The following is a 27,191-nucleotide window of genomic DNA, read 5'->3' on the forward strand; positions in this document are numbered from 1 at the left end:
TGTTTTCACTCACAAGACTCCCATTTAGATAGCCAATGTTCATTACACGAAATGCATAACACCGGCTGTATTTCTGTATTTTTTTAAAGTTTATATATTTTGAGAACTTGATTGCTGACATATAAAACATTTTGGGACTGTGTGTGTGTGGGTGTGTGTGGGTGGAATTTTCCTTTAAGGGAGAGAGGGTGGCTGTGTACCAAATGCCATCCTATTCCCTATTTAGTACACCACTTTTGACTAGGGCCCATAGGGAACCCTTAGGTATGCAGCCAGTGAGAAGTCTGATCAGTGAGACCGTTCTCTATCACCGAGCATTTTGCACTCAAGTCATGTGACCATTACACCATGGCGATATGCATGTATTTCCATATAGTATCAGCCTTGTTCTTTCCCTCTCTGCCTCTCTCACGCGTTCTGTCTGGCACTCACGCACGCAATGCACCCTCCTCAGAGTGAGGAGGCATTTGGGATGTAGCACAATTTCCCATGCTCAGAGTGGACAGCCAGACGGATGGACCCAACGTTGGGACTGTCACAGCTAAAACCCCAGCCTCCATTTTAAGGGCCAGTTGTAGTGTATCAGGGTTGCACTGGTTGCCTCACTGGCTCAGTGAGTGAATGAGGTTTATTGAGGCTTAATTGATTAAGAGTTTATCCAAATGGCACCCTATCCCCAATGTAGTGAAATACTTTTGGCCAGAGCCCTACACCCTATCAGCCAGACACCCCCAAAAATAGTGCACTATATAGGGAATAGGATGTCATTACAGTACATGACTATCTCTGTATCTGCACTCAACAGTGAGGCTGGTCCCACCATAGGTAATTGATGCATCACCCCCCCACCCCAGAACTTCTGAAGTGAGAACAAAGCGAGCCAGGCCTCTGTCAGCATGACATCTGCTTTCACTGAAATAATTACCTGTCTAATAATTGCCTGATTTGCCCCCTAGGCTGCATCCCAAATGGTACCCTATTTCCTATATAGTGAATTACTTTTGACCAAGGCCTATTATGCTCTGGTCATAAGTAGTGCACTATATAGAGAAGAGGGTGCCATTTTGGACAAAACCCTAGTGTCCTTTCCTCCCTCCCTCGACACTGCGTCCTCTCCTCTCTCTCCTCTTCGTTGGCAGAGTTCACAGGCCCCATATGAATCACTCTGTCACATTTTACATCTCAGTTCCTTCTGATGTTATGTTCTGATGTTAATGTAATTTTAGGTGGAGAACTGGTGCCCGCGCCTACCGTGGAGAACCAAGACATTGAATGAGGAGGCAGACCGGAGGGGCCAGGTGAGTGTCTGAACTGAAGGGCTTTCCACACTGCCAGGCCGAGTCAAACTGAGTATAGTTGCTAGAACCGCGCTGGAAAGAACAACAGGAAAATATAATATTACAGCCAACACAGTTTGGTTCAGGTTGACACCATGTGAAAATGACAGTGTGATAAGAAAATATCTTAAAACACAGTAGTGAAAAGGGCATAAGTGCCAGTCTCTGCACCCTGCTGAAAGACCAACAGTCTGGAGTCCTTTTCACTCTCACCCCTCTGGGGACTGGCCAGGGGGCAAAGAGTATTCAATTTGGACTATTATCCATAACCGGGAGCGGAGTAATATTTAAAGCCAATAACGACGAATACCCGGCCTGAACAAATGCCAAATGCCAAGTCACGAGGGCATTGAATTGCTTTTATAATGTTATAACATCATGTGCTCTTTAGAAATGACCTCTTCCGCTTGTCTTTTAGCTCAAATGGTATCGACTAATGGATAAGCAATGTTAGTGCACATAGGCTAACACACACACACACACACACACTGTCTGTAGAGTAACTCCAGTGATTCTGCTAGTAACTGACTATAGAGCGGGAGAGGATTTATACCATGATGCCTGTCGCCATGCCAATGGGCTCTCGCTCAAATCTCCCTCCAGGGCCGTCTGAGCTCAGAGCTCCGGGCGTGGCTCGTCATTATTGGCCTTAAATATTACTCCGCTCCCGGTTATGGCTAATGCGATAAGTCCAAATTGAATACTCTTTGCCCCCCTTCGGATATGTCAACATGAGTGATCCTTTTGTCTTTGAGATCACCGTTGATGGTGGTTGTGATTTTTTTTTTTTGACCAGGGCCCATAACGCTATGGTCAAAAGTAGTGCACTATATAGGGAATAGGATGCAATTTGGGACACAACCCCAGACCTGTCTCTCCCAGTGATTTCCTGTCCTGATGAGGGATGGTAATACACTGCCAGAGCGTTGTTAGTGCGTTGTTTCCCCAGCTTTAGCAGCTGTTAATGGCAGGCAGGGCTGCATCTCAACCAAGCCGGCTTTGGGAAAGCTTTCTTAAATATTGACCCGAGAGAAGCTGAGAAATGTATAGATTGCAATCATTGCATTCCAGCATTCAATGAGGAGCCAAATGTCTTTGTAATGCAAATAGCGCCTGGCAGAACTTGGCACTTTGTAGCTTAAGTGTTTAAGTTGATGAGAATCCTCTTTATATCCTGTATGTTGTGACCGATCCCTTCAAGTGAATCGATGGATTTCGATACCAATGTGCGTGTTGGAGATTGACAGCATTACAGAATCACTGATCTACAAATGACCTCAAACCCTACATAACCACTCATTTATGTAATGAAATGAAGATCAGCGATTCTCTGCCTCTTTGCTCAAACTGATCACAACAAACACAGTTGGGTGTGCTCGTTTGTCATTGTCCTGTGCCCCAGGTGGGTGGAGATTTGACTTTAGTCTAAAATGTGCACACTCCGCCCACCTGGGGCTTCTTCCGATCCAAAACAAAAGTGCCTACTGACTGTCTACCTACCCCCTTTCAGAGGCTAACATTCTCCTTCTATAGGGTAAAACTTGAAAGAGGTTAATGGGTTAAACCATAACGCCTAAAGAGTAGGGGTGTCTAAATTGTGTTGTCTTCTTCCTAGACGGAGATCCGGACAAGCTTCGAGGAGCTATATCGGGTCATGTCTCGGCGAGAGGAGTTCCGCTGGATGATGCTCCGGATCAAGCGCATGGAAGACCCCTGGATCAACGCCATCCGCGCCCTGGCTGCCAAGCAGAACCTGGCCAAGCGCAAGAGGAAAAAGGTAGGACACGGACACACTCACAAACACGTACTCATGTGCACGCACGCACACACATACTCATGCAAGCTTGCACTTACACACTTGCACGCACTCACACACACAAACACACCTCCGAAAATATATTATCTACTTGGACAAGAGAACAGAATCAGCCCATGCCTTTCTGAACTGAGAAAATTTAAACAAGGAAAGTCCATTGTGTTCTGGGTAGCTACCTGGCCCCAACAATTAATAATGGAGGTTTCAGTTCCCTAGTGATCTTCAGGACTGTAAATAATTCACCTCCACCTCCTCTTTCTGACTACGGCTTCGAACAGTATGGATATGACATATGGGAGAACCCTACTCCCTCTAGTTAGAGTGGAACAAAGTCTCTTGCACCTGAAACTCCAATTCTTCACTTTTTTCCAGAAGTGATTGGTGTAAGCATTGGCTTGAGTGAGTAAGAGTACACTTTGGGAGGAGTTTGGGGAATCGGGACTCAGCCCAACCTCTATCATGCCAAAGGCTCAGAGCAGGAACAAAGTAGCCTGATCCCAGATCTCTTTGTGCTGTTTTGCCAACTTGGAGCCAACTTGGCAAGACCGCACAAACAGATCTTTTTATATTATTACAGTCATAATCCTCTCTCTACCCATGAATTCCTGGACAATTTTTTAAATTGAACCTTTATTTAACTAGGCAAGTCAGTTAAGAACAAATTCTTATTTACAATGACGGCCTACCAAAAGGCAAAAGGCCTCCTGCGGGAACGGGGGCCTGGGATAAAACATTTTTTATAAATACAACATAAATATAGGACAAACTGCAATGCACCTTATTGATTGCGTCTCTGTCCCAAATTGCACCCTATTGCCTACATAGTTTACTATGGGAACTGGACAAAAGTAGTGCACTGTATAGGGAATAGGGTGCTGTTTGGGACGCATTATTGTGGCTGGCTAACACAGCAGCTGAAAGTGTGTTGAGACGTCCATAGAAAGCACAGAACATTGTAATGTCGGATTCTCTCCTGTGTCTGTGTGTTCCCTGGTGAATAGAAGGAGTCTTGTGCGCTCTGATGTTAATAATGATACGTCTTCTGTGGAGTGCATCTTTGACGTACATTCTGCTACGTTTGAATAGGGAAAATGCCTTATTACATTTTTCCAACCCATTGATTTGTGTTTGGATTATATCAAGAACTAAAGACACACACCCAGATGGTTGGCGATTTGGCTAACATACTTGAAAAAGAAAACAACAGAAAGTTGCACACTATATTACACCCAGTGATTTTATTGGGTTCCAGTAATAGTGTATGAATTTTTTATATGTTGATGATAATATATCCCATTCCCATAAATCTTTATATTGATAGCCCCGTTGGGAATCAAACTCTCAACCCTGTCGTTGCTAGCACCATGCTCTAACCAACTGAGCCACAATGAGAAACAATAGATTTAAACTGAACTGACACTCTATACCCCTCTCTCTACATCAGATCCTGGTGCACCTGGGCCTGTTGACCAAGGAGTCGGGCTTCAAGATTGCAGAGAACGCCTTCAGTGGGGGCCCCCTGGGGGAGCTGGTGCAATGGAGTGACCTCATCACCACTCTCTACCTGCTGGGCCACGACGTACGCATCTCCGCCTCCCTGGCCGAGCTCAAAGAGTGAGTCCGTTGAGTGTGTGTGTGCACCCCTCGGACACATCTGGGTGGTGTTCAGTGCGGAGTACCGTAGAAAAACGGTTAAAATGTTTTCCAACGTAAAATTATAAAGAGCGTTTCTTATTGAACAATTCTAGGATCATAATGAATAAAATTATATGGACAGGTTAGGATTTCATCCCAGATCATCAGCACTCCTACTCTGAGACGCTTTATGGGATACAGGCCCAGGTCTCCCCTGTCCATGTAGTCTTATTCATTGTGATCTAAAAGGCGAAACTGATCCTAAATCAGCAGCACTCCTAACTGATCCTAAATCATCAGTTGCTTGATACATACAGCCTCAGGTATTACCTCCCCAAAGTCACCTATGGAATGAGCAGAAGTATAACTTCACAATACAGCTAAAGCTAGTGTAATGTGAGGTGGTTGCAACACACCTGCAAAAACTACCACATGTTCTTTGTGTACTCTAGTCCTGCTTTGTTAGGTAAAACCTGTCTCAAATTACTTCCTACTTGAATAATCAAATCAAACTTTATTTGCCACATGCGCCAAATACAACAACTGTAGACTTTACAGTGAAATACTTACTTACAAGCCCTTAACCAACAGTGCAGTTCAAGAAGAAGAAAAATATTTACCAAGTAGGCTAAAATAAAAAGTTATAATAAAAAGTAACACAATAAGAATAACAATAACGAGGCTAAATACAGGGTGCTCCGGTACCGCTTGCCGTGTAGTAGCAGAGAACTGTCTATAACTTGGGCTTTCCTCCAGTTATAGACAGGGCTTTCCTCTGACACCACCTATTATATAGAAGCTTGACCCCAGTGATGTACTGGGCTGTTCACACTACCCTCTGTAGCGCCTTACGGTCAGATGCCGAGCAGTTGCCATACCAGGCGGTGATGAAACCGGTCAGGATGCTCTCGATGGTGCAGCTGTAGAACCTTTTGAGGATTCTGGGGGCCCATGCCAAATCTTTTCAGTCTCCTGAGGGGGAAAAGGTTTTGTTGTGCCCTCTTCACGACTGTCTTGGTATGTTTGGACCATGATAGTTTGTTGGTGATATGGACACCAAGGAACTCGACCTGCTCCAATACAGCCGCGTCGATGTTAATGGGGGCCTGTTCGGCCCAACTTTTTCCTCTAGTCCACGATCAGCTCCTTTGTCTTGCTCACATTGAGGGAGAGGTTGTTGTCCTGGCACAACACTGCCAGTTCTCTGACCTCCCTATATGCCGTTCCATCATTGTCGGTGATCAGGCCTACCGCTGTTGTGTCTTCAGCAGCAGGTAGCCTAGTAGTTAGAACATTGGGCCAGTAACCGAAAGGTTGCTCGTTCGAATCCTCAAGCTGACAAGGTAGAAATCTGTCATTGTGCCCCTGGACAAGGCAGTTAACCCACTGTTCATAGGCCATCATTGTAAATAAGAATTCGTTCTTAACTGACTTGCCTAGTTAAATAAAGGTTAAAAAAAAATGTGATGATGGTGTTGGAGTCATGTTTGGCCACGCAGTCGTGGGTGAACAGGGAATACAGGAGGGGACTAAGTACACACCCCTGAGGGGCCCCAGTGTTAAGGATCAGTGTGGCAGATGTATTGTTGCCTACTCTTATCACCTAGGGGTGGCCTGTCAAGAAGTCCAGGATCCAGTTGCAGAGGGAGGCGTTTAGTCCCAGAGTCCTTAGTTTAGTGATGAGCTTCGTGGGCACTATGGTTTTGAATGCTGAGCTGTAGACGATGAACAGCATTCTCACATAGGTGTTATTTTTACCCAGGTGAGAAAGGGCGGTGTGGAGTGCAATTGAGATTGCTTCATCTGTTGGGGCGGTATGCGAATTGGAGTGGGTCTAGGGTGTCTGGGAGAATGCTGTTGATGTAAGCCATGACCAGCCTTTCAAAGCACTTCATGGCTATCGATGTGAGTGCCATGGGGTGGTAATCATTTATGCAGGTTACCTTCGCTTCCTTGGGCACAGGTACTATGGTGGTCTGCTTGAAACATGCAGGTATTACTGACTCAGTCAGGGAGAGGTTGAAAATGTCAGTGAAAACACTTGACAGTTGGTCCACGCATGCTTGAAGTAAACGTCCTTGTAACCTGTCTGGCCCTGCGGCTTTGTGAATGTTGACCTGTTTAAAGGTTTTATTCACATCGGCTACCGAGAGCATTATCACACAGTCATCCAGAACAGCTGGTGCTCTCGTGCATGCTTCAGTGTTGCTTGCCTCGAAGCGAGCATAAAAGGCATTTCGCTCGTCTGGTAGGCTCGCGTCACTGGGCAGCTAGCATCTGGGTTTCCCTTTGTAGTCCGTAATAGTTTAAGTCCTGCCACATCCGACGAGCATCAGAGCCGGTGTATTAGGATTCAATCTTAATCCTGTATTGACGCTTTGCTTGTTTGATGGTTTGTCTGAGGGCATAGCGGGATTTCTCATAAGCGTCCGGATTAGTCTCCTGCGCCTTGCGGATGTTGCCTGTAATCCATGGCTTCTGGTTGGATTATGTACGTACAGTCACTGTGGGGACGACGTCATCAATGCACTTATTGATGAAGCCGATGACGGAGGTGGTGTATTCCTCAATGCTATTGGATGAATTACAGTCTGTGCTAGCAAAACAGTCCTGTAGTGTAGCATCCGCGTCATCTGAACACTTACGTATTGAGCGAGTCACTGGTACTTCCTGCTTTAGTTTTTGCTTGTAAGCAGGAATCAGGAGGATAGAATTGTGGTCCAATTTGCCAAATGGAGGTCAGGGGAGAGCTTTGTTTGCATCTCTGTGTGTGGAGTAAAGGTGGTCTAGGATTTTTTTTGTTCCTGTTTGCACATGTGATATGCTGGTAAAAATTTGGTAAAACTGATTTAAGTTTGCCTGCGTTAAAGTCCCCGGCCACTAGGAGCGCCGTTTCTGTGTGATCATTTTCTTCTTTGCTTATGGCCTGAAAGAGTTGGTTGAGAGTGGTCTTAGTGCCAGCTTCGCTTTGTGGTGGTAAATAGACGGCTACGAATAATACAGATGAGAACTCTCTTGGTAGATAGTGTGGTCGACAGCTTCATATAAGGTACTCTACCTCAGGTGAGCAATACCTCGAGACTTCTTTAATATTAGACATCGTGCACCAGCTGTTATTGACAAAAAGACACCAGAGGTAGCATCCCTGTTCTGCCGGTGCATGGAAAATTCCGCCAGCTCTATATTGTGAGTTTTTACTTTCAGCCACGTCTCGGTGAAACATAAGATGTTACAGTTTTTAATGTCCCGTTGGTAGGATAATCTTAATAGCAGGTCATCAATTTTATTTTCTAACGATTATACGTTAGCAAGGAGAATGTAAGGCATTGAGAGTTTACTCGCTCGCCTCCGGAGTCTCAGAAGGATCCCCGATCTGCGTCCCCTTTTCTGGCGTCTTTTCTTCACGCAAAAGGCGTGGATCTGGGCCTGTTCCAGTGAAAGAAGGATATCCTTCTCGTCGGACTCTTTAAAGGAAAACAAGTCATTTTCTTCCAGTCCGCGGTGAGTAATCGATTTTCTGATGTCTAGAAGTTATTTTCGGTTGTAAGAGACGGTAGCAGTAACATTATGTACACAATAAGTTTTAAAAAATAAGTTACGCAAAAAAAGAAAAAAATTGCACAATTGGTTGGGAGAATGTAAAACGTCAGCCATGTTCTGTGGCGCCACTAAGCCTATGGGTTCCCCTACAGGCACTCCACCCCCCCGTTCAGCTGAAACGGTGGCGCAGGGAATGCAAAAATATTCTTAGAAATATTTAACCTCCACACATTAACAAGTCCAATACCTCAAATGAAAGATAAACACCTTGTTCATCTACCCAGCGTGTCAGATTTTAAAAATGTTTTACGGCGAAAACACAGCATATATTTATGTTAGACCACCACCAAAACAAAGAAAAAACGTAGCCATTTTGTACAACAAAAGATAAAATGACAAAAGCATATGCATTTTATATCCATAAATCTCGGTTTATGTTGACGCCATGTTCAGAAAATTCTCCAAAATGTCCAGAGGAATTATAGAAAGCTACGCCAGATAACAGAAATACTCATCATAAACTTTGACTAAAGATCCATGTTCTACATATAATTAAAAAGATACACTGGTTCTCAATGCAACCGCAGTGTCACTTTTTTTTTTACGTTACGGAAAAAGCCTAACATTGCAATAATCTGAGACGGCGCTCAGACGTAACAATATTTCACCGCTATGTTGGAGTCAACAGAAATACAAAATTACAACATAAATATTCCCTTACCTTTGATGATCTTCCATCAGAATGTAGTGCAAGGAGTCCTAGTTCAACAATAAATCGTTTTGTTTCATAATGTTCAATTCTATTGTCCATGTAGCAGCATTTGCTACCACTTTCAGCTCAAATGCCCCAAAAATGACTTCTGGTCCAAGATAACTTTGCATCAAAACTTCCCAATTACATATTACAGGTCGACGAAACTGGTCAAACTAAGTGCAGAATCAATCTTCAGGATGTTATGATCATACAGATCGAATAGCATTCCAACCGGGCCATCCATTGGCTGATTGGAACAGCCGAATCACTCGAACGCATACGCGCCTTCAAGCACCTGAATCTTTTGCGACACTTTAGTACTTTCCTTCCCATTAGGTCAAAGAGCAAATGCTCCATTACACTTTCTACGGAATGAGGACATCTAGTGGAAGACATAGGAAGTGTTTCCAGATCCATAACTTGTTGGGAAGGGAGGGGGCGATGACGTCAAAGTTGCCCCAAATTTCAGGATTTCAAAACTAGTTTGGAAGATTGCCTGCCCTGTGAGTTCTGTTATACTCACAGACATAATTCAAACGGTTTTAGAAACTTCAGAGTGTTTTCTATCCAATATTAATTATAATATGCATATATTAGCAATATAGGACAGATTTTGATGCAGTTCACTATGCGCACGCAATTCATCCAAAGGGGAAATACTGCCCCCTATCTCTAACAGGTTTTTAATAAGAGGGGTTTACTATGTGTAAACAATCCATAGCTTTCTTCTCTTTGTTTGTTGTGTGTTCACATGTTGTTGCTCTCTTTAAAAAATATATATATTACAATACAACATTATTGTACATGTTACAGTGAATTTAGAACTGTTCTCAACCCCAGAGCCCTGGTCAAAAGTAGTGAACTATATAGGGGAATATGGTGCCATTTCAGATACACCCTGTGGGTCCTAACTAAGCCCACTCCCTCTCTTCGTGCAGGATCATGAGGAGAGTGATGGGGAACAAGTCCAGCTGCCCCACCCAGGGGGACAAGGTGGTGGAGCTCATCTACATTGACATTGTGGGCCTGACCCAGTTCAAGAAGACACTGGGGCCCTCCTGGGTCCACTATCAGTAAGTACTCCATATCTTCAACTCTGTCTGTGTGTGTGTGATTGTATTTATACACACCCACGTCATCCATAAGTTATGGGCTGGGACGTGTGATATTTTCTTTCTTTCTTTTTTAAATTTAACCTTAATTTAACTAGACAAGTCAGTTAAGAACACATTTTTATTTACAATGACGGCCTAACCCGGCCAAACCCTAACCCGGAAGACGCTGGGCCAATTGTGCGCTGCCCTATGGGACTCTCAATCATGGCCGGTTGTGATACAGCCTGGAATCTAACCAGGGTCTGTAGTGACGCCTCTAGCACTGAGATGCAGTACCTTAGACCGCTGCGCCACTCTGGAGCGTGTGTGATGATGTTGTTAATTTAGGCAGATTGAGATCTAACGGAGTTGTCATAAAATGTCTTAGTTCAAATATGAACATCCTAGTTTTTGTATCCAATGACTTTCCTAGTATCCTCATTTACGTCTGTCACGTGATGAGGTCTCTTTGGAATCTGCATCCTCCTTGCTGCTTTGACTAATCGGGAAGTGGTAACATTGTCAGGCTCTTTGTCTGTGTCCCTCTGAGTCTCCCGAGGCTGTGTCCCTCCCTGTAGGATGCCAAACCTTGCTGAGGCACGTTGTCAGAGGGTTCGCCCACTACTCATTTACTGATTGGAGAGCAACGGAGAGAGGTTGGCAGGATGAAAAGAGGCCTATTTTTTTGCAGCTCATTTGATACTTGGTGGGGTAGCTATTCAGGTGACAAAGATCCAGGCACAGAGGGGGGGGACCAGATGTGATTTACACACTCATTAGCATCTGAATGAGAAGGCTGAAACCCAGGCTGGATTTACATTTTAGTAATTTAGCAGATGCTCTTATCCAGAGAAACTTAGAGTAGTGGGTACACACATTTTCATACTTTTTTCTCATACTGGTCCCTTGTGGGAATCGGACCCACAACCCTGGTGTTGCAAGCGCCATGCTCTACCAATTGAGTCACACTGGACCCCAGATCAGATTCGGGGGGCCATGCAGACCAGACCGAGGTGGGCCAGCTCCTCCTGCCTGGATGGGTGGATGGGTTTTTCTTCTGTAAGCCCCTATTTTTTTTTTTAAGCTAACACAAGTCTTCAGGTCTCATGCAAGGTTAGTCATCAAGCAAGCTCACTATCATGAGAACCACCTCTGTTTCAGTGGCTGTCATCAAACTGTTCTCTCTCACTGGGCTGAAATTGCATTGTGTCAGATATAAATGGTTTGACGTCCTCATGTAGGTAGGCCGTTTCCATGGGAACATCAGGTCAAGGTCTTAACTCTTAATGGAGCAGTGGTCATGGTTGTGTCTGTTTTCTGCCCTCTCTCTATTGTGTGTGTGTGCACGCTCCACTGGTAGGACTGTCTGAACCGGCGCCTTGTGGGTATTGTTCCTCTGATGTAGCCCATTGGTGTGGTTGGAGGTTGTTACGAGAACCGCCTTGTGAGAACAAGAAGTCAGGTTCGCTAATAGCCCCAAGATTTCCTTTCTCGTGTCAACACTTTTTTGTTGGTTTCGGGTTTGCATCCTGTTTCATCTTGCTCTGAGGAAATTGACTGGGACTGCATCCCAAACGGCTCTCTATTCCCTATAATATGCATTTGTTTTGACCAAGGCCTCTGGTCAAAAGTAATGTGCTATTTAGGGAATAGGGAGCCGTTTGGGACACAGAATCAACCTTTATACAGACGGTGTGGTCGTAATGCAGGATCCAGATGGCAATTTCATGAGTGCATTGATTAATTCCTCGTTATACATATTGGTGAAGACATTTACATTTGGCCACTTCATTCAGTGTTGATTTTGTGACGTGCACTTCCAGGAAGGTTATAAGATGCCACTGTTTTACTGTAACTTCAGACAAAACTTCTGTTGAATGTGCATTTTAGTTTTTTAAACTAACTAGTCACGTCGTGGAACTGTTTTGGTCTGTCTTGTTTATGTTCTTCTTGCATATGTCCTCTCCTTCCTCCTTGTCTATCCAGCTCTTTCCCTCCCCACTTAAAGTGATGCTTCAGAACATTTTCTATAATTTCAGCCAGTAGTTTTGAAAGGGGTGCTCACGAGCCAAAACGGGTCCCTATATTTTTTTGTGTGCTACGTCATCCAATTGTGTACTATGTGATTCATTACGTATGTTATGTTATTTTTTTTGCAATTCCTATAATATGTTACAAATCCAATTCGTACAAAATATGACATTTGTCGTGCTTAAGATCCTGGACTGCATCATTAAGTGTCTTTCATTTTCCAGCCTCTCCAGAACAGCTTTTAATATAGAACAATTCTACATTGTGGATGCTACCATGATTACGGATAGTCCTGAATGAATCGTGAATAATGATGAGTTAGAAAGTTAGACGCACAAATATCATACCCCCAAGACATTCTAACCTCTCACCATTACAATAACAGAGGAGGTTAGCATCGTTGGGGAGTATGATATTTATGCGTCTAACTTTTCCACTCATCATTATTCACGATTCATTCAGGACTATGCGTAGTCATGGTAGCATCCACATTCATGTAGAAGTGTTCAGAAACATATTATTCTTATTTACAATAAAAAGTGACTCCAAAATGACACACATTATTTACCATTCATTTCTATTGGGCACAAAATAATCATGGTAGCATCCACATGAATGTAGAAGTGTTAAAAAAATGTATTCTATTCTTATTTACAATAAAACCTCATAGTCATTGTATAATTTCAAATCCAAAGTGCTGGAGTACAGAGCCAAAACAACAGCACATGTATCACTGTCCCAATACTTTTGGAGCTCACTGTAGTGCACTAGTTTTGACCAAAGCCCTGTGGGACTCTTGTCAAAAGTAGTGCACTGCACTATATAGGGAATAGGGTGCCATTAGGGAGCAGTCTGAGTCTCAAGAGGGAAGAGAATTTGAGAGCGAGGATTGTGTTCCAAGGCCAAAGTGGAAGTGAGTGTGGTTGTTCAGGGAAGTGAAAGGACTTTAGGGAGAATCTCCGTGATCGGCTCAGCAGTATTAGTGGTTTTAGAATTTAATGAGGGCAGCCGCCTCTCCTGTTCTGTCACTCTTCTTCCCTCTTGCGCAGGCACACACACACACACACACACACACACACACACACACACACACACACACACATACACACATGCATGCACATACACACATTCACTCTGTCTTTCTCTCTCTTTCTGTATCGATCTATGTATTGGTCTATCACTCTCACTGCAGAAAACCAATGCTTGCTTCAGTCATCGTATCAACTATAATCATTATTTGCTGGCTATAATACGCTATCATTTCAGTTTGTCTAATTCTCAATTCTACATGGAATTCATTATAAAGACATGACTGATATCGTAAATGTGACAGTTTTGTACTCCTTGCCACTGATCTGAACAACCGTAGTCTCCAGTCTACAACAATCTAATTTGAAAGAGTATTTCACCAGAATCTCTTTCTCTCGCATCATCTCCTAAGAATGTTGTACTGCGTCTGACTATACCCAAGTGTCTCAAAAACTAAGAGATTTGCATGCTGTGGCTTTAGTCTGGGGCGGCAGGGTAGCCTAGTGGTTAGAGCGTTGGACTGGTAACCGGAAGGTTGCAAGTTCAAACCCCTGAACTGACAAGGTACAAATCTGTTGTTCTGCCCTTGAACAGGCAGTTAACTAGGCCGTCATTGAAAATAAGAATTTGTTCTTAACTGACTTGCCTAGTTAAATAAAGGTAAAATAAAGTCTCACTAGTCTTAAGTTTCCTCATTGTGAATCCATTTCCCATATTTCCTGAGCATCTTGAGAAGACACACACACTTACACTGTCTCTCTCTTTCTCACGCTTGCACACACACCCACCCACCATCTGGACCCCTCTGGTACTCCTGGCCCCTCATCAATTTGATTAATACTCAGTATTACACCTCCACCCCGCCAGGGGTCAATCAGATGAGTATGTTGGGCTCTGTCCAGAAGGATTAAAGATGGAAAGGAATAGTGGTGAAGCATAGCCAGGTGTTTATTTTTAGGCTTTGGACATTTTTGGGGGGTCTGGGGGGGTGACTTATTATCTGAAAAAGCATGTGTCAGGGAGACTGAAAGATAGGGACTCTGAGAGAGGGTGACTGAAAGAGAGAGAGCTAGATAGATGGAGAGAGAGAAAGCTAACGACAGAGAGGGTGACTGAAAAAGAGAGCTAGATAGATGGAGAGAGAGAGAAAGCTAAAGACTGAGGGAGGGTGACTGAAAGAGAGAGAGCTAGATAGATGGATAGAGAGAGAAAGCTAAAGACTGAGAGAGGGTGACTGAAAGAGAGAAAGCTAAAGACTGAGAGGGTGACTGAAAGAGAGAAAGCTAAAGACTGAGGGTGACTGAAAGAGAGAGCTAGATAGAGAGAGAAAGCTAAAGACTGAGAGAGGGTGACTGAAAGAGAGAGAGCTAGATAGAGAGAGGAAGCTAAAGACTGAGAGAGGGTGACTGAAAGAGAGAGCTAGATAGAGAGAGAAAGCTAAAGACTGAGAGAGGGTGACTGAAAGAGAGAGAGCTAGATAGAGAGGAAGCTAAAGACTGAGAGAGGGTGACTGAAAGAGAGAGCTAGATAGAGAGAGAAAGCTAAAGACTGAGATGGGGGGGGGGGCTGACAGAGAGGGACTGAGAGAAAGCGAGAGAGAAAAGGTCAGGAATGTGTCATTCCATTCCACATAACATCCTTTCTCTGGTCCTCTAATTAGTCATGATGTGTAACCTTTACTGTTCCCGTCTGATCAGTAGGAAGTTCCCTCTGTGCTCTCTATGTACACTATCTGTGACCATGCTGAAGGTATGGAAAATATAGGCATCATGTAATTCATTAACCATTTATTAGTGGTTGAGACAGCGCTGTAAGTGTGTATTAATGCGTATAATGTGTATTACAGATGTATGCTAACACTATAATGTGGTGTGTGACAGGTGTATGCTGCGGGTTTTGGATTCCTTCGGCACAGAGCCTGAGTTCAACCACGCCCACTATGCTCAGTCCAAGGGCCACAAGACCCCCTGGGGCAAGTGGAACCTCAACCCCCAGCAGTTCAACACCATGTTCCGTAAGTACCACCTCATGGTTCTGGGATACAGATCTAGGATCAGCTTCTCCTCCCTAATCCTAACCTTAACCATTAGTGGGGGAAATTCAACAACTTCACCCTACTCCCACCTAATGACAGGGATTGTTCATAAGGCACCAAATGGAAGCAAATGGTCTTAAACAGTGAGGGGGAACCTGTACTCATCCAAGAAAAATAAAAAGTTTTTACATTTAATCTTTATTTAACTAGGCAAGTCAGTTAAGAACAAATTCTTATTTACAATGACTGCCTACACCGGCCAAACCCGGTGGGCCAATTGTGCCCTGCCCTATGGGACTCCCAGTCATGGCTGGTTGAGATACAACCTGGATTCGAACCAGGGTGTCTGTAGTGATGCCTCAAGCACTGAGATGCAGTGCCTTAGATCGCTGCGCCACTCGGGAGCCCAATAGGACACACTAATTTTTGTTTTCCGTTGCAAAACACGTTAAGTTTTCTGTTATGTGCCCTAATGAACACGACCCAGGGGTGGGTAGGGAGATTCCACCACCCCAGGGGGTTTGAACCTTTTCCCCATGGCTGATGGAAAGTAAAATGTTACCCAGAATGAATGAATACCTCTCTCCGGTCTCAGTTTCAGTGGTTTGGCCCACGTCAGGCTGGAATAGCAGACCAGCCTCAATAGACCCTTTGTGTTGCGGATAGAGTATGCCATTCTCATACGACACAGGTCTTTTCATGTCATCCAGTTTACTAGCTGCAAGGGTTAGATGATATCTGTAACTAATCAAACGCACATCGGTTACACCATGGGTCGAAATGAAACACAGATTTGTTCCGGTGCATCAGGCATGTTGGATTTGTGTCCCCTTCTCTTGCCTATGGAGAAACATTCACCTTATCCCCAGCGTATTGTTTTATATCCTGTCATTACAGCTCTGTTTCCAGGCTTAGGGGAAGTCACTGTATCTCACACTTGCAGTTGTGTCACAACAACAATGGGGCTTGAATAAACAAAACTTGTATTTTCAATATGTTAACTCTGAGGGTTGGATTTCCTTCCATCCTAAGACTAAGATGTAACCGAGGACATTAAGACAAAGAAGGCGCCATGGGAAATCAATCCTAGCCTTGGGTTCCATTCATTACCATTAAGTAGTCTTGCATAAATCACTGGATAAAGGGTGCAGACGAGAGAAAACGATGAGACAGGAGAAAGCGCCCTGGCCAATGAGACAGGAGAGGGAAAGGGCTCTGCCAATGTGACACGAGAGAGAAATCGCCCTGGCCAATGAGACAGGAGAGGGAAAGGGCTCTGGCCAATGAGACAGAAGAGGGAAAGGGCTCTGCCAATGTGACAGAAGAGGGAAAGGGCTCTGATCGCCCAGATCTGTTTGTGCTGTCTTGTCTCGCCTGACAGGAGTTGACACGACAGCACAAACAGATCTTTTAGGGACCAGGCTAGCCATGGAACATTTCCAATGTCGTTCTTCTCACCACTGTTCTCCTCTCCAAAAGCATAACAACATGTTCACATCTAGAATTGTTTCTCTGCTTCTGGCTAGGTACAGACTCTAGTCCCAGGCATTTACTGAACAGTTACTATAGCCTACTATATAACTTGTTCTTCATCCTGTTGTACACAATAAAACAAAAGGAAAGTCCTTTAGTCTCTGTCTCAGGAAAGAGACTTTCTGATAACCTTATAAGTTACTATTGTCTTTGTTTCGTTCCCATGTATATAATAGTAAGATTAAATCAGTTCATAGTAGTGCTGAGCGATTAGTGCTTTTTTAAGTCTGTTCGGTTTCGGGTTGGATTATTCAAAAATAATCATCATTTTTCGATTTCAGTTTCAATATAATTTATTTGACATTAAATGTACTATGCATTATGTGGTCTGAATGCTGTAACAACACAGGATAAAATGATGAAAGTCCCATTATAGTAGTGACTGCCCATCACTTATTAGGCATCATTTATTAACATTACTTTAATCAAATATTTCAGTTTTGTATATTATATTTGCTATATTTGATGACTTTATTATTTCATTCCAAGTCGTCTCTATAAAGCTGCTGCTTATGCAGTTTTGTAGTTCTTCAAAGTAAATAAGGCACCCTTTGATAGTTGGGTATTCAGTAGTCATAAATCACTTAGATCATGTATTTTCAGGTAGAGATACCGCGCGTTGCAACAGCTGCCCTCTATATCCCCTCACGGTCGTGCATTGTTCTCTCTTAGCAGGCTAAAAGAAACAGACAGGACAAGTAGATGTGCAATGGATTATGGTCATTGTAGTTAATTAACACGTTTAATCCGCTAAACCAGGGGTATTCTACTCTTACCCTACTAGGTCAGCGCCTGCTGGTTTTCTGTTCTACCTGATAATTCATTGCAGACACCTGGTGTCCCAGGTCTAAATCAGTCCCTGATTAGAGGGGGTGCAGTGGAACTGGCTTCACCAGTATTTTGCTACACCCACAATAACATCTGCTAAACACACGTATGTGATAAATAAAATTAGATTTTTTTTATTTAAGTCCAGAGTTGAGTCTCGAGGAGCTAAACAATGTAGAATATTGGCCTGTTGGAAACTACAACTCCCTACTACATCGCACAGTTCAGGTTGGATCTGATTTATCTCTAGAGAAACTGTGCAATTGTTGCATTGAGCTCACAAAAACACAAAAACAATGGAATTCAAATAACTGTACCTGCGTCTGTAGTTCATAGTCAGCTATGTGATCTGGTGGTGTGGCTGTATCGTTGTAGGGTGTGAGGTCAACATGCTGTTTCGATGTGTCACTTCATTATGGTTTTCCTTCAACAGTGTAATTTGACCTTCTTACTATAGCTCTTTGACACACTTCCTGTTTGTTCTGTTTACAATATCAATGCATTGAATGTTTTGAAAGATGTTTCAATAAAAATGTTCAGTATTCAATATTTATAATTAAGTGTTTGTGTCGTAATAAAAGTAGGCTAATGTTCTGCTTGATGTATTTATCTATTTCATAAATGGCGCAAATGTTCATAAGCAATGGTCTCAAGATGGTCTGCTTACCAAACACATACCAATGTTACATTATGTTGCGTAATGCATATTAACTCTACATAGGATATGTAATCCCCTGTATAGGGTAATGATCCACTGAACAAAAATATAAACGCAACATGTAAAGTGTTGGTCCCATGTTTCATGAGCTGAAATGGGATCCCAGAAATGTTCCATATGCACATAAAGCTTATTTCGCTCAAATTTTTGCACACATTTCTTTACATCCCTTTTAGTGAGCATTTCTCCTTTGCCAAGATAATCCATCGACCTGACAGGTGTGTAGGGTTGCAAAAATCCAGGAATTTTCAATAAATTCCAGGGAAAACCAGGGAATTTATTGAAAGTTCCCGGAATTTTTTACAACCCTACAGGTATGTCATATCAAGACGCTAAATAAACAGCATGATCGTTACACAGGTGCCCCTTTATGCTGGGGACAATAAAAGACCACTCCAAAATGTGCAGTTTTGGTACACAACACAATGCCAAAGATGTCTGAAGTTTTGAGGGAGTGTGCAATTGGCATGCTCACTGCAGGAATGTCCACCAGACCTGTTGCCAGAGAAATTAATGTTAAATTCTCTACCATAATTTGGGTAGAGAATTTGCCAGTATGTCTAACCGGCCTCACAACTGCAGACCATGTGTAACCATGCCATCCCAGGACTGCCACATCCAGCTTCTTCACCTGCGGGATCGCCTGAGACCAATCACCCAGACAGCTGATATAACTGTGGGTTTGCACAACCAAAGTTTTTCTGCACAAACTGTCAGAAACCGTTTCACGAAAGCTTATCTGTGTTCTCGTCGTCCTCACCAGGGTCTTGGCCTAACTGCAGTTTGGCGTCGTAATTGACTTCAGTGGGCAATTGCTCACCTTCGTTGGCCACTGGCACACTGGAGAAGTGTGCTCTTCATGGATGAATCCTGGTTTCACCTGTACCGGACAGATGGCAGACCGCGTGTAGGGTGTTGTGTGGGTGAGCGGTTTGTTGATGTCCGGTTGTGTACACAGTGCTCCATGGTGGTGGGGTTATGGTTGGGCAGGCAAAAGCTACGGACAGCAAACACATTTGCATTTTACTGATGGCAATTTTAGTGCACAGAGATGCCTCCATCACCTCATGTTTTAGCATGATAATGCACAGCCCCATGTTCAGCTTCCAGGAATTGTGTACAGACATGTCCCAGTTCTTCGATGGCCTGCATAATCAAAAATCAAATCAAATCAAATCAAATCAAATTTTATTTGTCACATACACATGGTTAGCAGATGTTAATGCGAGTGTAGCGAAATGCTTGTGCTTCTAGTTCCGACAATGCAGTAATAACGAGCAAGTAATCTAACTAACAATTCCAAAAAAAAACTACTGTCTTATACACAGTGTAAGGGGATAAAGAATATGTACATAAGGATATATGAATGAGTGATGGTACAGAGCAGCATAGGCAAGATACAGTAGATGATATCGAGTACAGTATATACATATGAGATAAGTATGTAAACCAAGTGGCATAGTTAAAGTGGCTAGTGATACATGTATTACATAAGGATGCAGTCGATGATATAGAGTACAGTATCAACGTATGCATATGAGATGAACAATGTAGGGTAAGTAACATTATATAAGGTAGCATTGTTTAAAGTGGCTAGTGATATATTTACATAATTTCCCATCAATTCCCGTGATTAAAGTGGCTGGAGTAGAGTCAGTGTCATTGACAGTGTGTTGGCAGTAGCCACTCAATGTTAGTGGTGGCTGTTTAACAGTCTGATGGCCTTGAGATAGAAGCTGTTTTTCAGTCTCTCGGTCCCAGCTTTGATGCACCTGTACTGACCTCGCCTTCTGGATGACAGCGGGGTGAACAGGCAGTGGCTCGGTGGTTGATGTCCTTGATGATCTTTATGGCCTTCCTGTAGCATCGGGTGGTGTAGGTGTCCTGGAGGGCAGGTAGTTTGCCCCCGGTGATGCGTTGTGCAGACCTCACTACCCTCTGGAGAGCCTTACGGTTGAGGGCGGTGCAGTTGCCATACCAGGCGGTGATACAGCCCGCCAGGATGCTCTCGATTGTGCATCTGTAGAAGTTTGTGAGTGCTTTTGGTGACAAGCCGAATTTCTTCAGCCTCCTGAGGTTGAAGAGGCGCTGCTGCGCCTTCCTCACGATGCTGTCTGTGTGAGTGGACCAATTCAGTTTGTCTGTGATGTGTATGCCGAGGAACTTAAAACTTGCTACCCTCTCCACTACTGTTCCATCGATGTGGATGGGGGGGTGTTCCCTCTGCTGTTTCCTGAAGTCCACAATCATCTCCTTAGTTTTGTTGACGTTGAGTGTGAGGTTATTTTCCTGACACCACACTCCGAGGGCCCTCACCTCCTCCCTGTAGGCCGTCTCGTCGTTGTTGGTAATCACCAGACATGTCACCCATTGAGCATTTTTGGGATTCTCAGGATCGACGTGTACTTCAGTGTTCCAGTTCCCGACAATATACAGAAACTTCGTACAGCCATTGAAGAGGAGGGGTACAACACTCCACAGCCACAATCAACAGCCTGGTCAACTATATGCGAAAGAGATCTCGTACTGCATGAGGCAAATGGTCACCCCAGATACTGACTGGTTTTCTGATCCACTCCCCTACCTTTTTTTCAAGGTATCTGTGACCAACAGATTCATGTCTGTATTCCCAGTCATGTGAATTCCATCTATTTTTATTTAGCCATTATTTAACTCGGAAAATCTGTTAATTAAGAACAAATTCTTATTTACAATGACGGTCTAATGAATTGACTTCAATTGACTGATTTCCTTATTTGAACTGCAACTCAGTAAAATTGTTAATTGTTGCATGTTGCGTTTTATATTTTTGTTCAGTGTACATATCTGCCAAACGTGATACTTTTTCTATCATGCAAATGAAGCCAGCTGGTACATACAGGTTATTCATTGTCTGTAGTGAGATTTGATGATTGATTTGGAACCAGTCACACTCCCTTTTCACACGGGCAAGAGATTCTTTCTGCACGATGCCCTCCCAGTTGGGGAATGTGTGAGCAGGCCCTTCAAGGGTCATGTTTCACTGGCCTGAATAGTGTGTGTGTGTGTTTTGAGGGGTCTGCTGGAACACTCTCCTACATCCATCCCCGGCCATCCATCTGTACAGTTATAAACAGGCAAAGGGATTAACACACCCCCTTCAGTGAGCAAATGTTTCCCCTGCTCTTGCTCCAGCTGGTACATGACTTAGCCTGGCTGTTCTGTTACTCTGGCTCTTGGCTTCCATCACCTGGCCAGGGCTGGTGATACACAAACACATGCAAGTCCATTTCCAAGTGGACTAATGTATAGGCCCGTCCCATATGGCCCCCTATTCCCTATATAATGCACTACTTTTGACCAGAGCCTTGTCAGACATAGTGCACTATATAGGAAATAGGATGCCATTTGGGACAGATATGTGTGTTCTGGGAGTGAGCACTTCATATGGTTTAAAGTTCTAAGAACAAACCAAAACTATCGTAAGTTTAAAGTGTTATTAGTTGTATGTACGGTATACGCATGGTGTACATTGTTGTGTCTTTGGCTATGCCAGATTAAGTGATATGACATGCTATTCTATAAAATCATTTTGCCGTAATTAATATTACCTGATAGAGCTAATCATATAAATGTAATTAACTAGAGTTGGGGCACCACAAAATAATATTTATAGCGCTGTTATCTTCCGAATAAACTCTTAAAGACCTAGTAATATTTTACATCAATAGCAGTCAATATTAATCGTCACCTTAATTCGGTCTCATCTGAAAGTTGTAAATTCTTGGTTATCTTCACGAACCCTGGCTAAAAAGTTGAATCAGCAATACAAAATTGGGTTTAATTATTTATTTACTAAATACCTAACTAATCAGACAGAATTACATATTCAAAGAATGAATTATACCTTTATTACAAATTATGTCATAAAGGAAAACGTCCCTAGCGGGCGGAACAGATATGACGGCTGGTTACACAAAAGAAAAGGGCTGGGTTTGAGTGAAAGAGCGGGAAGACTGAGGACCAAAGGAAGAAGCTGTGCTATCGTAAATACAGTATTTTATGCATTCTAAATTACCGCCCATTTGGAAAAGGAAAATGCAATAAATATTTACTCTTATGTTGGTGGTAGATGGAAGGCCGTGTTGCCAAACCGAGTCCTTTGTCCTTTGACAAAGGTGGTCAAATTGGATACGTTGTAGTAACATCATTGTGCGATAGACGGGATACTCTGTCTGTTCCTTCCTAACCCTCGTTTGCAGCTGCTGTTGCTAACTCAACGGCTAGGAGGTATCACTTCTGTAGTGAATAAAGTTCAAAGTTCATACCGTTCGCAACCAAAGCTCACGCTGATGTTGGCTTCGTTCTGTAGTTATCTGAACCATTCTGACATCGGACCGTCGTCCTCACATCCTCGGAACAGGAGGTTATATTTTTTGGAGAGAGAAAAGTTTCATAGTTTACAACCTATGTCTCTTCACGTGGGCGGGCCACTGAGTCGGGCCTAATTCACTCATGAAACCCCAATTCTCACATTTTAGAAGCTAAAATCACATTTCATCCCATCACAAATAATTTCATATTCATACATTTAAATTGAACAATTCCATGTGAATCCGATAACTCTGATGTGCAGACTTTACACTGTAGAGTTTGTCATCTTATTATCGATGAGAATGTCTCAGATGACAACCGAACTGACATCATATCCATTAAGTACCACTGCATATGTTCAATTGGTCGGATTACCAGAATATGGTTAATTTCCCCCCGACTGTCATAAACCTACCCCCAGGCCAACGTCATGACAACATCGTCCAGCAAAATGCTTACTGGCAGGTTCCTTCTCGACAATGTAACAACAAGAAATAATAAAAGATAAGAATACAAACTCAAATCGCAGTAGAATAGAATACAATTTTAGCATAAGTATAATACAGGAATGCACAATTTATTGTCCAATATTTACACGTTTATTGGGGAAGGAGGGGATGGGGGGAAAGTGTATAAATTGAGCAGTATAATAAGAGTCTGGTAGCAGCGCTTGGGATGTGTGTGCATGAGTGAGCGTCCGTGCGTGCAGGAGTGAGTGAGTGCATGTGTGGTAAGGTGCAGAGAATTCGAGCAGATCCCTTTGATGTGGGAAATGTATTGACTTGCATACACCAACCACTGTCCATGGTTTGATGTTTTCCATACCCAACTCCTGAGATGACACTGCAGTATTCTGGAGATTTAACTTAAGTTAGTGGAAATTCCCAACTCTACTTTGTCTGTCTCATCTGTCAGAGTTCACAGGGACAGGTATCAGGGGCTGTATGCATCAAGCATTTCAGAGTAGGACTGCTGATCTAGAATCAGTTTTCTCTTTAATCATATTTAATAAGATTTCATGGAAACAGGGGACCTGATCCTAGATCAGTGCTCATACTCTGAGAGGCTTGGTGAATATGGGCCCAGGAGCACAGCGCAATGGAGCATTTAGAGGTCTTCAGCCAACGTCGTCTAGTCTAGTCTTCTCTGTTTGTGTTTGGAAGACCAGCCCTGGGTCGGGTTTACCAGGTGCCAAACAGAAGAAAACTAACTAAAACAAGGACTGCTATTCCTGGACTTGTCCAACAAGAAACCTTAATTTCCATTTTCCGTTGCAAAGCGTAAATACAAATATTTGTTGCGTGCCCTAATGAACACATCCCGGCTGTTGTCAGAGGGGAACTCCCCCCTGTAAAATGCTGAAGTTGATTACAGTGATGTTTATCTCTTCCTAGCCTCTGCCGAGTCCCCAACAACCCGGATGTTCCGTTTTCAGGGGAAATGTCAAGAGAGCCTGTGACGCGACTTCCGCTTTTGGACATTAACAAGGAGGCACTCCATCTTAACTCCTCCACATTTACTGGATTGAACAGTGCCAAAGAGAACCTCCCCCGACTAGTTATTTTTTCTTCTTCTTGTCAAGACCAGTATGTAGGGGATGTAGTTTCAGGTGTGTCTTTTACGCCTGCTACGTTAGGTTAATCTACTCTCTAGACTCTAGACTAAATGCACGCCCCTTCAAGCCTCTGCTTCTGCATTTCCCCTGCTTGTTTGTTTTCATTTAGGTCATTTCAGTTCAGTGTTTATAATCTTAATAATGTTCCATAAGTTCTGAATAGGGAAACTAAATGTCGAACTGAAATTGTCTTGGTAGATCAAAAGCTGTCTCTGTATGTCCAGCCAATTGTATTTTTAATATCATTTCACGTTAAGGCCTATCAAAACTTATGCAGAATAGAATTTCACGCTAGAATTTATCTTTCAATTTCAACATCTTTCAATTTAACATTCATTAAACCCTACAGAAAAGGACATTGCCTCAGTGCACTCTTAAATTTCTTATCAAGCAGATGGTTATTTCCTTTTTTGCCTTTGCAACTTTTCCCCTTTTCGTTTTAAATCCACTCTTCCACCTCAGGAAAAACACTGAACTGAATTTACCTAAATGAAAACAAACAAGCAGGGGAAATGCAGAAGCAGAGGAGATTTGAAGGGGCGTGCATTTAGTCTAGAGTAGATTAACCTAACGTAGCAGGCGTAAAAGACACACCTGAATTTCACTTTAAGGCCTATCAAAACCTATGCAGAATAGAATTGCATTTCACGCTAGAATGTTTTGTCTTTCAATTTCAACATCTTTGAATTTAACAATCAACAAGCCACGCAGAAATGCATATGGCCTCAGTGCACTTTCTTACATTTCTTATCAGCAGATGGTGTTTTCCTTTTTTGCCATTTTAAAAATTCAGGCAGAAATAAACATCTGATTATGATGAATTATGGCCAGATGACAGCTGTGAAGTAGTCATCCTTCCTTGGCCAGGAGCTACGATAAGGACCCAGTGAAATGGGATGCTACAGAATGAGGGCACTGGCTGCTTTCCCTACCCCTCCTTTGATTAGGAAGGGTTGCATTATTTTATCAGCATAAACTTCAGAGGGGCCAAGTCCATCGAGTAAAGCCCAGAGAGTCATCCCAAATTCCACCCTATTCCATCCTATACCCTATGAGCTGGTCCTATGGGCCCTGGTAAAAAGTAGTCCACTATACACAGCGAGTGAGGGGGACACGAAGAGTGAGGGAGAGATGGACGGGGAGGGAGATGATGAAAGATGTAGTGATAGAGATACAGAGAGAGAGAAGATACCTGCCAAATAATGTGAGTGCTCATCTCTAAGAACAACAGGTTCAGCCTTATCCTTTGTGCCAGTGCTGCTCTGGGCTGGGCCTGCTTTGCTGTTTGCATTCATTTAGCATTTTGTCCTCAATGGGATACAAAGTGCTGAGTCATTTTCTGTCTCTCTCTCTCTCTCTCTGTCTGTATCTCGCTCTCTCTTTATTTCTCTCTCGCGCTGTCTCTGAGTGTGTGTGTCTCTCTCTCTCTCTCTCTCGATACACATAAGCCCTGGTGATAACTTAAGTGAGCCTTGTGCATTCCATCCCCTTTACACCCCTCCCTGACAACGCTAATGAATGGACAACATGCTGGCTTCCTGAGAGCGTGCGTGTGGTGGGGCCGTGTGTGTGTGTACGACAACCCTATGGTAGTTAGTGAGGGTTGTTCATTAAGCAGGATGTTTTCTTTTTTTCTTCTTCTTTCTGTCCCTTATGCAAGGTATGGAGGCAACCAGTGTGGAGTGACAGCTCATAATCAGAAGGTGTTTAAGATTAATTAATTTGTGGAGTGGTTGAAAAACGAGTTTGAATGACTCCAACTTAAGTGTATGTAAACTTCTGACTTAAACTGTACACTAAATGACCAAAAGTGGTCTGCTCGTCGAACATTTCATTCCAAAATCATGGGCATTAATATGGAGTTGGTCCCCCCTTTGCTTCTATACATTATTTATGTTCATAGAATTGTCAATCACTTTTCAAACAAAGTTTTAATTGTCCTATGTTCTCCAGTAACAACACTTGGCCGTCCTCACTCGCTGCTGCTGCTGCCTTTTCTGTCTTTTTAGTGGCCAATTTTATTATTATTATTTTTTTAAATTCCAGAGGGGCACACGTACAATTTTTTTGGGGAGAAATGCCTACAATGATAACCCCAACCCATTTCCCCCCTCAGTCGCCATCCACCAGCCCGCATCCTCCAGCCCCACCCGGAAGCCATGTTTCCCACCTGCCAGAAGGGGATCCATGGGAAGCATTGAGACAATAGATATTCTGCCAGTTAAATCAACCGGTATAATATTCCATCTAGTAGAGGTTGGATTGATTTGAGCATTCTGTTAAAGTTTCTGGCAGTGGTTTTATCTAAGGTAGGAAATACAGTATATTTACTCCCAAATATTTAAAATGGAAAATAAATTAGGGTTCCATAAGTAGAGTTGGAGTCCTCCATCGGGGTCTTGAGAGGCAGTAGGGATGATTTGGTTAGGTATAACTTGAGATTAAGCTGAATTTATCTATGATCTTCTCTTTTAAATATGACTGAGGGATAGGTATATAGTATTTTAATCATATTAATGAAATTGGAGCCAATTTCCATATGTTCCTAGCACAGGAGGCTGCTGAGGGGAAGGACGGCTCATAATAATGGCTGGAATGGAGTACATGGAAACTATGTGATTGATGTGTTCGATACCATTCCATTTATTCCGTTCCAGCCATTACTGTGAACCCGTCTTCCCCAATTAAGGTGCCACCTACCACCTGTGGATAATACAGCCCAAGAAGCTGTTGTTTCTGATGAAACATCTAAGATATGTAATAGTCGATGGTTATCCGAGGATAAACATTTTAACATACCCGCTTTATAGGGCTGCATGATTTGGACAAAATATCGTTTTGCCTTTTTTTTTGCCAGATATTGGAATTGAGAT

At 43.1% G+C, this 27,191-nt stretch overlaps 1 protein-coding gene across 1 annotated transcript in view; it reads left to right on the forward strand.

Moving 5' to 3' along the window:
- LOC112253925 (alpha-1,6-mannosylglycoprotein 6-beta-N-acetylglucosaminyltransferase A) overlaps window positions 1–27,191 on the forward strand; it is a 115,969-nt gene that overhangs the window by 51,076 nt on the left and 37,702 nt on the right. The window contains exons 6-10 of the mRNA XM_024426034.2: window positions 1,227–1,298; window positions 2,953–3,114; window positions 4,598–4,767; window positions 10,021–10,155; window positions 15,117–15,250. Of these exons, the coding sequence (XP_024281802.1) occupies window positions 1,227–1,298; window positions 2,953–3,114; window positions 4,598–4,767; window positions 10,021–10,155; window positions 15,117–15,250 (673 nt within the window). The remainder of the gene's footprint in view (window positions 1–1,226; window positions 1,299–2,952; window positions 3,115–4,597; window positions 4,768–10,020; window positions 10,156–15,116; window positions 15,251–27,191) is intronic.

The sequence above is a fragment of the Oncorhynchus tshawytscha genome, linkage group LG14 (assembly GCF_018296145.1).
Source record: "Oncorhynchus tshawytscha isolate Ot180627B linkage group LG14, Otsh_v2.0, whole genome shotgun sequence".
Lineage (NCBI taxonomy): Eukaryota > Metazoa > Chordata > Actinopteri > Salmoniformes > Salmonidae > Oncorhynchus > Oncorhynchus tshawytscha.